Source organism: Cetorhinus maximus, chromosome 9 (genome assembly GCF_964194155.1).
Source record: "Cetorhinus maximus chromosome 9, sCetMax3.hap1.1, whole genome shotgun sequence".
Lineage (NCBI taxonomy): Eukaryota > Metazoa > Chordata > Chondrichthyes > Lamniformes > Cetorhinidae > Cetorhinus > Cetorhinus maximus.
In genome coordinates this window covers 1434501-1450566 of record NC_135887.1, presented here as the reverse complement: position 1 = coordinate 1450566, position 16066 = coordinate 1434501, and the positions used below count along the sequence as shown (strand labels likewise).

Genomic DNA, 16066 nt, shown 5'->3' with positions numbered 1-16066 from the left:
AATGCTTGGCTGTATTCCAAACCCTACAATGAATTCAGTTCAGCAGGGTTTGCTGAAACAGGCATTCAATAGCATCTCATTATGCATGCTTGGCTGAACTCTAAATCCTGATAATGGATTCAGCTCAGCAGGGGTTGTTAACACAGCTGTCAAGGGGACTGCGAGTTTATTTATCTTGACAATATTATGACCACAAAAAAGGATAATTTTTTTGAAGTGGCTTTTGAAAGACTTTATTTATTTTGACAGTTTCATAAGCATCTCAAAGACTTCCCAATGTTACCATTGGACTTAAGAGTTTTGTACATACTTGATACTGGGTGATTGGGCATGGAGAAGACACGAGGGTATGGCAGCATGGAGGGTTAGAGAGGCATGGGAATGAGGGGAGTAGGGAAGGGTGAGGGTTAGGGGGCCTCCACTCATCTACTGAACTGGACTGATGTCCCAGGAAATCAAGGTGAGCTTTTTAACCTAGCTGCTTCAGCATCCACCCACCTCCGTTTCCGCCTTAGGCCTGCATCGAGAGGTGCTGGGCCCAAATCCAGACCACTCCCGCCGCCCCACAATGAAAACAGTGTGGGCGGGCAGTGACCAGCTGGGAAATGGCCCAACTTATGATTCTCGCCTCAAAGGTGAAAATTCAGGCCTAAGACGTGAAGAATTCTGAATGCAAAGGCACAGGGCATTAGTGAGACCACGCCTGGAGTATTGTGTACAGTTCTGGTCTCCTTACCAAAAGAAGGATATATTTGCCTTAGAGAATGCAAAAAAGGTTCATTAGACTGATTTCTTGGATGAGGGGATTGTCCTAGGAGGAGAGATTGAGTTGATTAGGCCTATGTTCCCTAGAGTTTAGAAGAATGAGAAGTGGTCTAATTGACATATGGGAAAGGTAGACAAAGGCAGGATGTTTCCCCTGGCTAAGAGTCTAGAACTAGGGGCTAGACAAAAAGGGATCAGCCATTTAGAACTGAGGCGAGGAGAAATTTCTTCACTCATGGGGGTTGTGAATCTTTGGAATCCCCTTCTGCAGGTATGTAGGAATGCTCAGTCATTGAGTCCATTAAAGAAAGAGATGGATAGATTTTCAGATACTAAGGCCATAAAGGGATATGGCAATATTATGGGAAGGTGGAGTTAATGTAGAAAATCACAAATGATTTTACTGACTGGGAGAGCAAGCTCAAAGGGCCAAATAGCCTATTACTGCTCCTATTCCTAATGGCACCTTGCTTCCCTGTTATGAGGAAATGAGTTGGTTTGATCAAACGTTACATTGGCCTACTATCCCTCACTTACAGTTCCCATAGTTAAACATCAAATTGATTATTCTACTTACTGCTGGCCATATTAATTGGTAAAATTTCCACGAGTCGTGAAGCAGAAGGCAGTAAAAGCCGCTGCTCCTCATCAGAAATCCTTGGTCAGTGATTGAGGGATAAAATCCAATTTCATCCCAATTTCCTGCTTTTATAATCCCAGTCCAGCAGATTTTGTTCCAGTGAGGAGTGAAATTTCTAGGCTGTCATATGTTTTGCTGCATAAACTGAAGCTTCAATGATTGCGGTTGAAGGGTTTTTGTGGGTAAAATGGGCAAAAGATATACCAGTTTAGCAGTGAAATGGCCAACACCCAGTCTGCACAAGCATAGGTCCCACAGCTAAATCCTGGAGTGGTATTTTGTGCATTCCAGGTGCCTTCCTAAAACAAGCATTAGCCCTCTTGCATTGGCAAATGAGAAAACCTAACATCTGTCGTGGACTCCTTTTAGAAATTTGACTCCAATGAGCAAGAAAGACATTGTGGATTACCCTGCTCAGGAAACTTTAGAAGCCTTCAGTGGCTATCAGCCCAAAGTAGGTTTTGGACAAAAATGCGTAATTTAAAAAATAACATTTGTGCCAAGCCAGAAGAGCAACGGCACCAAAATTTCCCCAATACCATCTTTGTTGGAGCTATCCAAAAGTAGTCCCACTGCCCTCTACACTCGCCCCATGGCTTTACACTTCTGTCTGCTTCAAATGATTACCCAGTTTTCTCTTAAAAATGCCATAGTCTGCCTCAATTATTCCCTGTGGCAGGATATTTCATGCTCCAACATTTTGATGAATAAAGGAAAATGATTCTACCAACTTTCCTTACTCTCAGTGCCCATCTGAATTTGATGACCCCTTGTAACTGACTGCCTAATCAGAGCAAATAATCTTTCCTCATTCATCCTGCCAAAACCCTGCATATTTTTAAAAGCCTTTACTAAGTCTTGCCTTAGCTTTCTCTGCTCCAGGAGAAATAATCCCACAATATAAAACCTCACCTCATAACTATAATTTCTTATCAGCTGCATCATCCTGTTGAATCAAAGCTGTGTTGCTTTGATGGCCTTTCTACAACATGGCACTGAAAACTGCACTAAATACTCTATGGCATAACCATTGCCTTGTACATATGTTTCATTAAACCTTCACTTTTGTATTCTATCCCCCTTATAAAATTCAAAATGTGCTTGAATCCCTAACTCAGATTAACCCCTTATCAAATCCCCTTGACATTTCCCATATCACTGATCTTTATGGTATCTGCAAGGAAGGTTTTCTCTTTACTACCATATTGTGTGTCATTTTTAGACTATGGCCTTACACCCCCAGGAATATCAATTATTCCTAAACTGAGTTAGCATCTCAGTGATGAAAGGATAGTGTCAGTACACCAAATTTCCCCCTGTACCTGACTTTGATCAGTGAAAGTCTATACTAGTACAGTAATAACAGACTACAGTATATTAATGTTATTGTTTCACATGTCTGGAACTGTCAGGGCAAAGGCAGCCCCTGCTTTCCATCATATGCTGTCCTTAGAACTATATGATGTCGTCAGTCAATGTAAACTGGAAAAAAAATTCCATTTCCCAGCATTGCCATCCATCATTTTCTCAAGCGAACACAAAACAAAAATAGCATTGAGGTGACTCAGTCTGCAAAGGTTCCATGGAACACAAGTAGTTAAATTCTCAGATGGAATAAATCTTCTGGTCTTCTTTGTCAATGAACCAAGACTAAGTGCGTCACTTATGAGAAATCTCCCATTTAAATAATATATTGTTTGCAGGTATTCAGGACAAGGGTTTAAAATTTTCTGTGAATGTTAACAGATTTTTTAATGTTATTCTTATTTGTCTTATTAAAATTAAATTCTGTAATAAGACAACAGAGGGCTTATTTTGGCTAAAGCACTGTATGTTATGCATAATCACACACTACAAAATTATCAATGAAATTTAAACTGTCGAAATAAATAGTTCTACACTGAGCTTTGTGTTTATAACAACCAGGCCAATAACATTTTTGCTTTGTATCTTAGCAAACAAACATTGAATTTGAGCACAGCACTTAATGAAACAGTTAAGATTGCAGAGACCTTAACTGGCTGATCAAATACTACATTAAGAAAATGTTATCCAGTTAGCAACTGGATTGCAGTAGACATAAAACAGGATGAAGATCTTAGTCATAGGTAACTGATGCTCTGGATGAAACTTTCCTTTACCAGACAAGAAATTGAGACGGTGATATATAAAACTGTGAATGTTATAAAAACCAGGCAGGAACTTTATCTATTTTTTCACAGATAATAAATGGTCAACCTATAGCAAAGACCCTGCTGTTTCCATGGAAATCAAAGACACAGGTAGGGACAATCTAAAAGAAAGCCTTGAAGATTCTTAGATAGTTATCAGAAAACAAATAACTTGTTCAACTTATTTCTATCTCTCTTGCTTGAAATTGAACTTGATGTTAGAAGTACAGAGATGCAGAATAGAGCCTCACAACTGACTAAATGGTTAAAATTTCAAACCAGACCTCTCTTGTGCACTTTAATAACAGACATAACACATTTGACATAAGAATGACTATACAATATATCTGGATTTAATCTGAGGCATATTTGCCTTTCAGGTTAAAATAACTGGCAGTTATTTTGATCCGTGTGTGTGATGCAGTTTTACAAATGAAAATAAATAATAATTGAATATGGTTACTTACAGAACTGCACAGCATAGTTATTTTCATCAGTCAAAGCTGCACATTAAATTCAGCAGACATTCCTACAAAGGCTCCATCACTACAAGATGTTACACAGTCAAGCAATACTGCTTAGCATTTACCATATCTTTTATAATCTTTTCTATTAAACCTACCTTTCAGTAGCAAATTAAAATCTTTTGTCTTCTTGTATCCAAATATTTAGACAATCGTGTGCAGGAGCACAGGATACAAACAGAATACAAATATCAGCTCAGTGTTTGAGGTTGGACGAATAGAATGAAAAGAAGGGAGGCATAGAAAGAATAAGGCTCACCCTATCTCTGTGCGCACTGCCTTAATTGTTAACACAAAAAAAAAACCGGCAACTAGATTCATCAATATTGCTGGCATACAGCAACCATCAGTGTCCCTACTGCACACCAAGGACAGGGGGAGCAAAGAAACAGAGGTAGAGATAAAGCCCCTGGGCTCTCAGACTTCTCTCTCAGCGAGACAACAGCCAATCAGCTTAACAGCAGTTACACACTGGATTGTTTACAGAGGCATCAAGCTATAAGGGTAGGTAACTACTCAGCCCGCAGAACGTGTGGGTCTATTTTGTTCCAAAGTAATGAGAGCAGGACCAGTTTCACAATTCTATAAAGGCTTTACACTGTCTCAAAAGGTCAGTCTGTCAAACTAAATGAGCAAGTCTCCGTTTTCTTTCCAAGTCCCTGTGATGTAAACACCAGCTTCAAAACAAAAAACACTTCTGCAGCGAAGACCGACAATTCCTGGCAAAACAAAAATCCTCCCAGGAACCCAGCCAGTGATTAATTCATGCTACATGCAATAAATGTTATAATAATGGCTATTGTTATTTTCAAGGTCACTGCAATGTGGTAGCGCGGGGGGAACAAAGTTTTTTTTGCAGGGTGTAGGAAAGGAGGGGAAATTGGATTGCTGTACCACACTTGGAAAACATGAGATCTGCACCACACACCCACCACCGCAAAACAATTAACACAATGCTCTTCAAATTTGCATTATTGCTCTGCTTTTCTCACACTCGTTCACCATTCCCTCACTGTCTATGGGAATGTTTACATGTTTTTTTCCCCCCAATCACTTTCATACAAACGTGATGTGTGTATTAAATGGGTTCGGAGCAATTATTAAACGATGCAGTAATGAGTGATCATTGCTCTCCTTCAGTGAAGTGAAGACGCGCTTCTCTGCCTCGCACACAAGCTTGGAAATTGGGTCTTATGCAGCGGCAGTTTGCATATTCTCAGTGCATTTGAGCAAGAAACTCAGTTCTTGCCTGAATCTGCACAAGGACAGTGAGAGCATATAAGGGACCCAACTGATTGGCGTGACAGCGGCTCCCTAGTTATATACTACGAAAGAATTTATTGAGTCATTAGCTCAGATGCTGTCCCAACACAAACAGAAAACTGAAATAAAAACAGTAAATGCTGGAAAAACTCAGCAGGTCTGGCAGCATCTGTGGAGAGAGAAACAGAGTTAAAGCTTCGAGTCCATGTCACTTCTTCAGTACAGACTCGAGACGTTAACTCTGTTTCTCTCTCTCTACAGATGCTGCCAGACCTGCAGAGTTTTACCAGCATTTTCTGTTTTTATTTCAGATTTCCAGCATCCGCAGTATTTTGCTTGACTACAAACAGAAAACGGACCGTTTGGCATCACCTGGAAAATGCACGGTTTAAGGTGGCAAAGTGCTGTAGATCCCAGCCCTGTAAACAGTGCACACAGTCAAGCACACAAGTGAGATTTCCATCGAAAACTAGATTGTTATCAGATATAAACGCAGCAGCTCTACCACACACAGAGAGGTGGCAGTCAATTGCCCTACCATACATTGGCTACCAGTCCAGCAAAACTTTGATTTTGGAAAATTCTCGTCCCTCCCCCCCGGCCTTGGCTCCCCTTATCTCCTTATCTCCTCCAGCCCTACAGCCGCCCCCCAGGAGAACTCTGCGCCCCTCCCAAGTTTGGGAATCTTGTAGCGCATCCCTCATTTCCCTCGCCTCTCCTTTGGCCGCAATGCCTTTCGCTGCCGGCTGTCCAAGCTCGGAAATTCCCTGGCTGAACCTATCCAGAGGCGGAGATCCTTTAAGACTCTCATTGGCGGCGCCTCTGTGACCAGGCACCGATCCCAAGGTTGCCTTGTGCAGCTCGACGCCAAAGTTGTTTTGAGGACAGGGGCTGTGAAGCGCCTTGGGATGTTTAACCAGGTTTAAAGGCGTTATGTCGATGCAAGTTGTTGTTGTACAGTGGACCATCGATGTTTTCCATTACTTTTTCTGCTACGTCCAAAATCCATACCTCTTCATGCAGGGACCACCTCTCGCAAATAAGTGGCTAGGTCATCGGAGAGCATCAGTCAGTTTGAACAGTAACATAAGTGGTAACCGGACAGCAAACTTAGACTAAAACTAGACAGGCACTCCCAGGAGACACATGTGATGGGAGTGCACCACCTTCATTATACCTCCAGTCTCAAGTGGCACCTCCGGCTTATTCTGGCTGACCGGGTGCCCTGGAAGTCCCATATTCAGGACTTTCCGATTATTGGCAACTCTGCTAATAACCGACAGGATTTGGCATAAAATGGAAATCCGCTTTGACGCAGTCAGCTGCCAAATATTCCCTCTGCTCGCCCAGATTCTTCAAGAGATGGGGTTTTTTTTTCCTTTATTTATCAGGCAACTCGCACAATTTCACCACAAACCCAACAGCTTTACTACCAAAAGCCTGAAGTTGGAAACGGAGTGATTTAAAACACAGGTTACCCCCCTCCCCAGTCAGACTAGGTCGATTTCGGGCTGATTGGATCCAGCCTGACTCGGACCCCTCCGCCTCCACAGAGGGAACCTCTCCCTCTCGCTGCTCTCACTCCCGGCGGCGCCAGTCTCTATGGGGTTATTGTTTTTCAGTCTGATTTCAGACTTTAGCAGCCTGGGGAACTTCTTCCCCTGCCCAATCCCCCCTGAGAGCCACTCGGGCTGGTCCCCCAGTCAGAGCCAACATGTCCTGAGAATTGTCAGCTCGTTTCCGAAGCAAATTTAAACAAATCCCAAAACACATACTTACCAGTCTCCCCTGAGCTGCCTCTGTTACTCATTTAAAAAGCACCTTCCGAGTTACTGATACCGTTCATCGCCTCTCCCGCACATTGATATCTCCATCCACCCGACTCATTAATCTTCCCACCTTCGTTTCCTCGCCAGATCGATCGGTGGGTCTGTCACTGTTACCGACTGTACCAGCAGCAGGGGGTATGAGGAATGATCCCTCACCCAAGGATGAACATCCACCTTCAAATCCCAATTACAAGTTTTAGACCAGCAAGGTTCAGGACTGGGATTGTTAACACGAGCCCTGGTTAAGTCTGCGGGTGGTTAAAGTTGATAACAGTGTTTAGTGGACAGATCAATATCCCCGCGAGGTGCAGTCAGGCAATACTCGGAGAGAGCTCAAAACCAAATTTGGCAACATTTTTGTACAAATCAGCCCTCACGCTATCCATTACGTTCAAACTGTAAACACGGTCATGTTGGTGGATATTGGTTAATTCATGAACACCAACTTGAATAGGTTTAAGTGGAATAAAACACAAGATACTAGACTGGGCAGAACATATCCCTATAAGGGTAATGTTTCTCAGGGCTGTGCAATATTTCCCTGCACCTCCATACGCAGGTCGGATATGCACATAGCCACAGTACAGTTAATAACATGCTCCATCATGCTCAACCCATATAAAGAGTTATCGCGTTGCAAGATTCCATGGGCACAGATTAAAGTCTCCCCATGCCTTTTACAACCACGGAGCTCGGTGCCCACCAGTGCACCACCAAGGTTTGCCAGGTAAGTGTGGTGTTGACCCCCGGTGCGTGCATGTTCCCTGAGTTACTACTCCGATATCCTCTGAATAGTATAGCAGGGTGGGGACCACGGGGAAGTACAAGATCACACCCAACATGGTCAAGTTAGAAGCTGATTTACATTCCTCTTTCCTGAACCCGCGTCTAGAGATGTTACTGAGACATCTCACGGTGACATTCAGAGGCGATTCTCTATCCGCGAGAGAACTTTCCTCTCCTCAATCAATCCTCACTTTTCCTGTGCTTGCTCTACCAACCAGTATCCCTACAACATGCACACGCCGCTTAGTGCTGCCTCAGTGGAGACCCTCCGGTCTTCCCTAATTGGGACATTAATTGTTGCTGCATGGTCCGATTAAGGGACACTCTTGTAAATGTATGGTCATAACTTGATGCTCACTAAGTTCCTGATCCTGGTTGCTAGTCATATCCTGTAATATTCCTTTTAACTGTTACCTTGTGTCTCCCAATTTCTTATTCACTGCTATTAGATCCTTGGGACGTCCGATATTAAACACTGTGGCCGCGTCATTGATCAGCCCACGCCTTTTATGCCAGGACTTATCTCCCTTTGAGTACACCCGATCCTCACCATGGGCCCCGTAACTATCACTATTCCAGGCCCAGAATTGATCCACCGCTTCCCTTTCATCAGCTGCTGAGTTTCCCTTTTGTAAATCTGTGGCAGGTACAGATCAGGGCGGTTCAATAGGGCAGGGAATATCTCATAGAGGACATTCGTAATCCAACACCACACCAATGGGGACAGTGACCAAGCTAGTCACTGGTCCTCCAGTTAAGTTGGGACACGATTGAACCTTGGGACCTGCTTCCCTGGGAAGTGGTTGTTTGGATCGGGTTCAGATATTTAATCCTGCTGGGCTAACAGTCACACTACGTCCATCTACAAAAATCTTCTCACACATAGACCTTTTGGTCCTCAGCACAGAAATTTCCCCCACAAAACGCTTGTCCATTTTCCCCCAACAGGTTAATCCTGTTGTGTTGTAGTTTTAGGCTGGTTGGTTACTTCTGTCTTTCTGCATCCGAGTTTCATTTGCCCCACACCCGGTGCCCCTTGGACATTGCTAGACCCAATATGTGTAATGATCCATTGAAGCCTGGGTCATAGGCCTGCGTGGTGTCATTATTCTCTCTACCAGAGGCCCATAGAGTGCCTATTCTCCATCCACCATCTTCATTGACAACAGGATTTTTCTCAAGGGTTCCCTTTCTTCCACCCTTTTGAGAAATATCACTTGGTCCAATACCATCACTTTCCATCACTGTCATGGCTCCACCATAGATCAAGAGTCCTGGTGCCCATGGCCATCCTTCCACTCCATCAGGAAGTCTGTAAGACAATATATAAATCTGGTTCTGTGCCAGTTTTGAATTATCTCCAGTTTGTATTTTTCCCACTCTTCTTCACCAAGGCAAGAAAAAGCAGGGAGGGGGTGCACAAAGTTGCGTCCAATACCATTGGCAAGTGTTCGTCTGAGGGGTGGACTTGGCGAACACACGTGTCACCTGTTTCAGGGCCTCCCCCGACACCTGACCAGACAGATACATACAGACATTCTTGCTGCTCAGGAAATATGGAAGGGTCCCAGTGGTCTCGTTCTCTGATTCTTTCTCCCTCATTATCATCCCAATATACAGGCTGATACACTAGTGACAAGATGGTTTCCTGTCCTTTAGCGGAGTAGCCTACATGATCTGCCCAGTGAAGTGGGGCCCCTGGTCATGATCCACCTCCTTCAGCAGTCCCCCTTCTGGTGACTACTTCCTTCACCAGCATCTCTCCTGTGACCAAGGCAGCGAAAAGATTCCAAAGGGAAAGCCTCTAAACACTTAGAAAAATCAACCAGCACCAGGCAATACTTTTTTCCCCTGCTGGTCGTGGGCAATGGTCTAATGAAATCAATTTGGACACACCGCCATGGTCCTTCCCTCGCGCCACCTGGTTTGACCCATGGTGGCTTTCTATATATGGAGATCAGGATTGTTGGCAGTACATACCAACCAGTTTGTGCAATAGTCAATTACATCCTCTCTCAAATCAGGCCACCAGCCAACTTTCCTTCCATTAGCATCGGCCCTGGATGCCCAGTCCTTGGATCCCCGTGTGCCAATTGCATGAATTCCTTTCTACATCTTTCTGGCACTATCCATATATCCTCTTTAAACAACATTCCCTCTTTCACTGTCACATCAGCTACTCCAAAGGGACCCTGAACTGAAGTTCCTCCTTGTTTAGCTTTCGGGGCTGATTGCAACACTAGATCTTTGGACTGTACTTCTTTAAGATCGGGTGGTAAGGGAACCCCTCTTGTCAGTTCCCTTTTCTGAGTGGCCACCACCACCATTCCTGACTGGAAATGATCCCAAAGGGTGCGTTTTGCCACTCCCAATTTGGCTAATTAATCGGCCCTCTTGTTACCTTCCCACTGAGGCTCTGTTTTGGATCAGCTTTTACTTTATGTATATAGCACTGATTCTGTTTTCACCTTGTCGCTTCAAGGATTGCATTTAGCAATGACATTGTGGTCAAGGGTCATCCATCTGCTGACTTAAACCACTTACGCTCCTAAATTGCCAAATACTCAGTATATGAACTGCAGGTAAATACAGAATTGGGGCATATAAGATGGAGGGAACTTGGTGGCATGAATCACCACATACACTATTGCTACCAGTTCAGCCTGTTAGGCACTCAGCTGGGTGGGAAATTTCAAAGCCAACTCCACCCCTGCCTTGGGATCATAGATTCCACTCTGTCTGCCTTTTTCTCTCAACCACCAAACTGGAGCCATCCACGTTTATGTTCCTCCTGTCTGGGGGACATCTGCCCTTTGGTCCCATATCTGTTTCCCAAGCTTCCTCAACTGAGTATCCATGGGGCTTCCCTTGGTAAGAGCTCCCTCACCATACTGACTGTCAATTGAAGCTCCTCCCACCTCTGTACCCTGATACGCTCGCCCTCAAGGAGGAGAGTCCACAAAGATTCTTTGGCTGCAAACTATGCCATCCTTTAACTGCCCATCTATTAGCAGGCTAATGAGGGCATGATGGATCAACAAAATCACATTTCCCCACCCCCCCCACCACTGTGAGTCGCTGTGAACACCTAGAAATACTTTACAGCTGAAAAGCTTGCCATGAGATGTCGCTCACATGCAGAGTACCCATTTCCACATCTGTGAGGACCCTGGGCTATTCACCTCCTGCAATAATACTGCACTTGGGTTTTCATCCATGCCTGCCATTTCCAAGTAAAATTCCTTCACAGCATCTACAGTTCACAGAATCACAGGATATTTCGGCCCATCAAGTCTGCACCAACATGTGAGAAACACCTGACCTACCTGCCTAATCCCATTTACCAGCACATGGCCCATAGCCTTGAATGTTATGATGTGCCAAGTGCTCATCCAGGTACTTTTTAAAGGATACAAAAACAAAAACACCTGGAAAAACTCAGCAGGTCTGGCAGCATCAGCATTCCAGGTATTTCTGCCAGACCTGCTGAATTTTTCCAGGTATTTTTGTTTTTGTTTTGGATTTCCAGCATCCGCAGTTTTTTGCTTTTAACTTTTTAAAGGATGTGAGGCAACCTGCCTCCACCACCCTCTCAGGCAGCGCATTCCAGACCGTCACCACCCTCTGGGTAAAAAGGTTTTTCCTCACATCCCCCCTAAACCTTCTGCCCCTCACCTTGAACTTATGTCCTCTTGTGACTGACCCTTCAACTAAGGGGAACAGCTGCTCCCTATCCACCCTGTCCATGCCCCTCATAATCTTGTACACCTCGATCAGGTCACCCCTCAGTCTTCTCTGCTCCAACGAGAACAATCCAAGTCTATCCAACCTCTCTTCATAACTTAAATGTTTCATCCCAGGCAACATCCTGGTGAATCTCCTCTGCATCCCCCTCCAGTGCAATCACATCCTTCTTATAATGTGACGACCAGAACTGCACACACTACTCCAGCTGTGGCCTCACCAAGGTTCTATACAACTCCAACATGACCTCTCTACTTTTGTAATCTATGCCTCAGTTGACAAAGGCAAGTGTCCCATATGCCTTTTTCACCACCCCACTAACACTCTGCCTTCAGAGATCTATGGACACACACACCAAGGTCCCTTTGTTCCTCAGAACTTCCTAGTGTCATGCCGTTCATTGAATACTTCCTTGTCAAATTACTCCTTCCAAAGTGTATCACCTCACACTTTTCAGGGTTAAATTCCATCTGCCACTTATCTGCCCATTTGACCATCCCGTGTATATCTTCCTGTAGCCCAAGATGCTCAACCTCACTGTTAACCACCCGGCTAATCTTTGTGTCATCTGCAAATTTACTAATCCTACCCCCCACATAGTCATCTATGTCATTTACATAAATGACGAATAATAGGGGACCGAGCACAGATCCCTGTGGTACACCACTGGACACTGGCTTCCAGTCACTAAAGCATCCTCCTGTCATCACCCTCTGCCTCCTACAACTAAGCCAATTTTGAATCCACCTTATAAAATTACCCTGTACTCCATGTGCATTTGCCTTCTTTATAAGTCTCCCATGTGGGACCTTGTCAAAGGCTTTGCTGAAATCCATATAAACTACATCAACTACAACACCCTCATCTGCACACCTGGTCACCTTCTCAAAAAAAATCAATCAAATTTGTTAGGCATGACCTCCCTCTGATAAAGCCATGCTGACTATCCCTGATCAAACCTTGCCTCTCCAAGTGGAGATAGATTCTCTCCTTCAGAATTTTCTCCAATAGTTTCCCTACCACTGACATGAGACTCACTGGCCTGTAGTTCCCTGGCTTATCTCTACAATCCTTCTTAAATAGCAGAACCACATTAGCTGTTCTCAATCCTCTGGCACCTCCCCTGTGGCCAGAGAGGAATTAAAAATTTGGGTCAGAGCCCCTGCGATCTCCTCCCTTGCCTCCCTCAGCAGTCTGGGACACAAATCATCTGAACCTGGAGATTTGTCCACTTTTAAACCTGCCAACACCTCCAATACCTTGTCACTCCCTACATCAATTTGCTTAAGAACCTCGCAGTCCCACTCCCCAGGTCGATACCTTCATCCTCATTCTCTGGCTCCACCCATAGATTGCCCCCTTAGCCCCTAATGGGTCCTACTCTTTCCCTGGTTCCCCTCTTCCCATTGATATATTTATAGAATATCTTGGGATTTTCCCTACTTTTATCAGCCAGAGCTTTCGCATATCCCCTCTTTGCTCTCCTAATTGCTTTCTTAAGCTCCACCTTGCACTTTCTGTACTCCACTAATGTCTCCGCTGATTTGCTTCCCTTGTACCTGCTAAAAGCCTCTCTTTTCCTTCTCATCGTAACCTGAATATCTCTGGTCATCCATGGTTCTCTGGGCTTGTTACTCCTTCCTATCACCCTAGAGGGAACATGTTGAGCCCGTACCCTCCCCATTTCCTTTTTGAACACCCCCCACTGTTCCTCTGTAGATTTCCCCATAAGTAGCTGTTCCCAGTCTACCTTGGCCAGATCCTGCCTTATTTTACTAAAATCCACTCTCCCCCAATCCAAAACATTTTTTTGCAACTTGTCTATTTCTTTGTCCATAACAAACTTAAATTGTACCATGTTGTGGTCACTATCACTAAAATTCTCCCCCACCATCACCTCAGCCACCTGTCCAGCTTCATTCCCCAGAATTAGGTCCAGCACTGCGCAGTCCCTTGTTGGACCCTCTACATATTGACCTAAAAAGTTCTCCTGTACACATTTCAAGAAATCCACTCCATCCAAGCCCTTAACACTATGTCTATCCCAATTAATGTTGGGAAAGTTGAAATCACCTAATATAATTACCCTATTGTTATTGTTTTTACACACCTCCGCGAATTGTGCACATATTTGCTCCTCAATTTCCCGCTGACTATCTGGGGGTCTGTAATAAACACCTAACAATGTGGCTGCCCCATTTTTATTCCTAAGCTCTACCCACAAAGCTTCATTCAATGCTCCCTCCAAGATATCATCTCTCCTTACTGCAGTAACTGACTCCTTAACTAATAATGCAATTCCTCCTCCTCTTTTACCCCCTCCCCGTCTCGCCTGAAGATTCTATATCGCGGAATGTTGAGCTGCCAATCCTTCCCCTCTCTCAACCACATCTCAGTGATGGCTACTATATCACAATTCCACATGTCAATCCTCACCCTTAACTTATCCGTTTTACCTGTAATACTCCTGGCATTAAAGTAGAGGCCATCCAGCCTTGCCTTACTCCCTTGAAACTTACTGCAGCTGTACTCCCTCTGACATGATTGTTTTACTGTATTTTGATTTGTCCCTATTCTGCTAACATTCTGTGTCCCCTCCCCCTGCCGAATTAGTTTAAACTCCTCCCAACAGCACTAGTAAACCCACCCGCAAGGATGTTAGTCCCGCTCTGGTTCAGATGTAGACCATCCCAAAATGGGTGCAGTCTGGAGATCTCTTCCAGTTTAACAAAGGCTCCTTCACACTCCCATCCCAGTTCCAATTTTCCCATTTCCAGGAAACAGAGAAGAGGAGTTGCTATAGCAGCAGAGTCCTCTATAAATTCCCTACGGTACCCAGTCAGACCCAAAAATGAGCATAAAGAGGTTAGGGAGTTAGGACACAGTAATTCCTGGACTGCTTTGTGTTTTGCTTCATTTATCAATCTCTTCCCAGGCCTGATTACCAAGCCCAGAAATTACTCCTCCTCTGCCTCACTTGGGCCTTTCCTGGATTTTTTAAGTCCAGCCCCCTTCAATAAACAGTAACAATTCATGCACAAGATCACTGTGCCGGCCTCTGGTTTCTGTAAACGGCAATCAGTCATCTACATATTGGATAAGCTGATCAGATTGACATTGATGACAAATGGAGGGGATGTTAAGAAAGCTCTGGGGAAAACGCATCCACAGACACTGCTATTCCTTAAAGATCAATGTGAACTTACATTGGTCCTCCCTCTGAACCGGTATGGACCAGAACCTGTTTGAAAAATCCAGCACCATGAAAAAATGAGTGCCACTGGGTATAGCTGTGATCAAATGGACCACTGCTGTGACAGTGGGTGCACAGGCGAGAGTATTTCTATTCAATATGCTGCAGTTAATGGTCATTCTCTAAACCCCATCTGGTTTGCTCACTGGCCAGATAGGCGAAGTCACTTGAGTCGCAATGGGTCACAAGAATCCACCAGGAATGTTACCACCCTCTCTAGATCCCTCTCAGCTTCCTATGGGTACATGTACATGTTAGGAAATAGAGAGAGTTTAAGTAAGTTATTTTTGTATTTGTGCATGTTAGAAATGAGTTTTAGCTTTAAAGTTTAAGTTTGATTTGTATTTCTGTATCTGTGTGTTAAGAAAGGTGAAACAGAGTTTTAGGTTCACTTTAAAAAGGTGCTTGCACTTCTAATGAGGAGTTTTATGACCCCTAAAGAGAAGGTGAACATACAAGTTAGAAGGATTGGGCTGTTACCTAGCAACAAGGGCCCAGAGAGGCAGGTCCCTCCCACGAAGACACAACAGAAGAAGAGAAATATGAGTTGTTTTGGAAGCTGAGTGTAGCTGGTTCTGAAAGCTGCTGCCAGAAGAGGCTGGAGAAAAGGGGACAGATAGCCTGTCCCAAGCTAAAGAAGAACCCCAAAAATCCAGGGGAGTGGAAAACAGGAAAGTCCAACGAAGGCCTTCTAGTCAAAGGAAGGACAGGAGCCTGGGAAAAGGTCCTGTTAAGTGAAGTTAAGAGTGAGGGGCAGAAGGAAAGGCTCCATGCCTCAGATTTAAAGAGACAAAAGCTGCAGAAAGCAGATTTAAAGCGAGAACAGCTCACAAGAGGCACAAAGGTCCAAAGAGATAACTGAAGGTCTGTAACTCTTTGCCATGGGCATGTGAAGCAGTGGTGTACTATTGACAGCTGAGTCAGGGAGACAGAGTGTGTGGAAAACAGCTTGAATGCATGTGGTGACCCAGAGAAGAGGAACATCAAAAAGAGAGTTTGAAACCCTGGTGGTGAACCCTTGCAGAAGGCGTCTGAGAGAAAGTGATGATTTGGGAGAAGATTCCAAGGTGAGGTCTTAAAGTGAAGATTGG

At 44.3% G+C, this 16066-nt stretch overlaps 1 protein-coding gene across 4 annotated transcripts in view; it reads right to left on the bottom strand.

Moving 5' to 3' along the window:
- The window catches only part of pitpnm3 (PITPNM family member 3), a 545233-nt gene that overhangs the window by 509233 nt on the left and 19934 nt on the right, over window positions 1-16066 (bottom strand). The window contains exon 1 of one of the 4 annotated variants that reach the window (XM_078547947.1): window positions 8058-8196. The exons of 1 other annotated variant lie outside the window; for it this stretch is intronic. Coding sequence is in view for 1 of the 3 variants with exons in the window: in XM_078547944.1 (XP_078404070.1) it covers window positions 7143-7173 (31 nt within the window). In the remaining 2 variants the exon portion in view is untranslated. Of the gene's footprint in view, window positions 1-4198; window positions 4453-7142; window positions 7257-8057; window positions 8197-16066 lie in introns of those variants that run through there. 2 more of the 4 variants (XM_078547944.1, XM_078547945.1) reach the window with 2 other exon arrangements.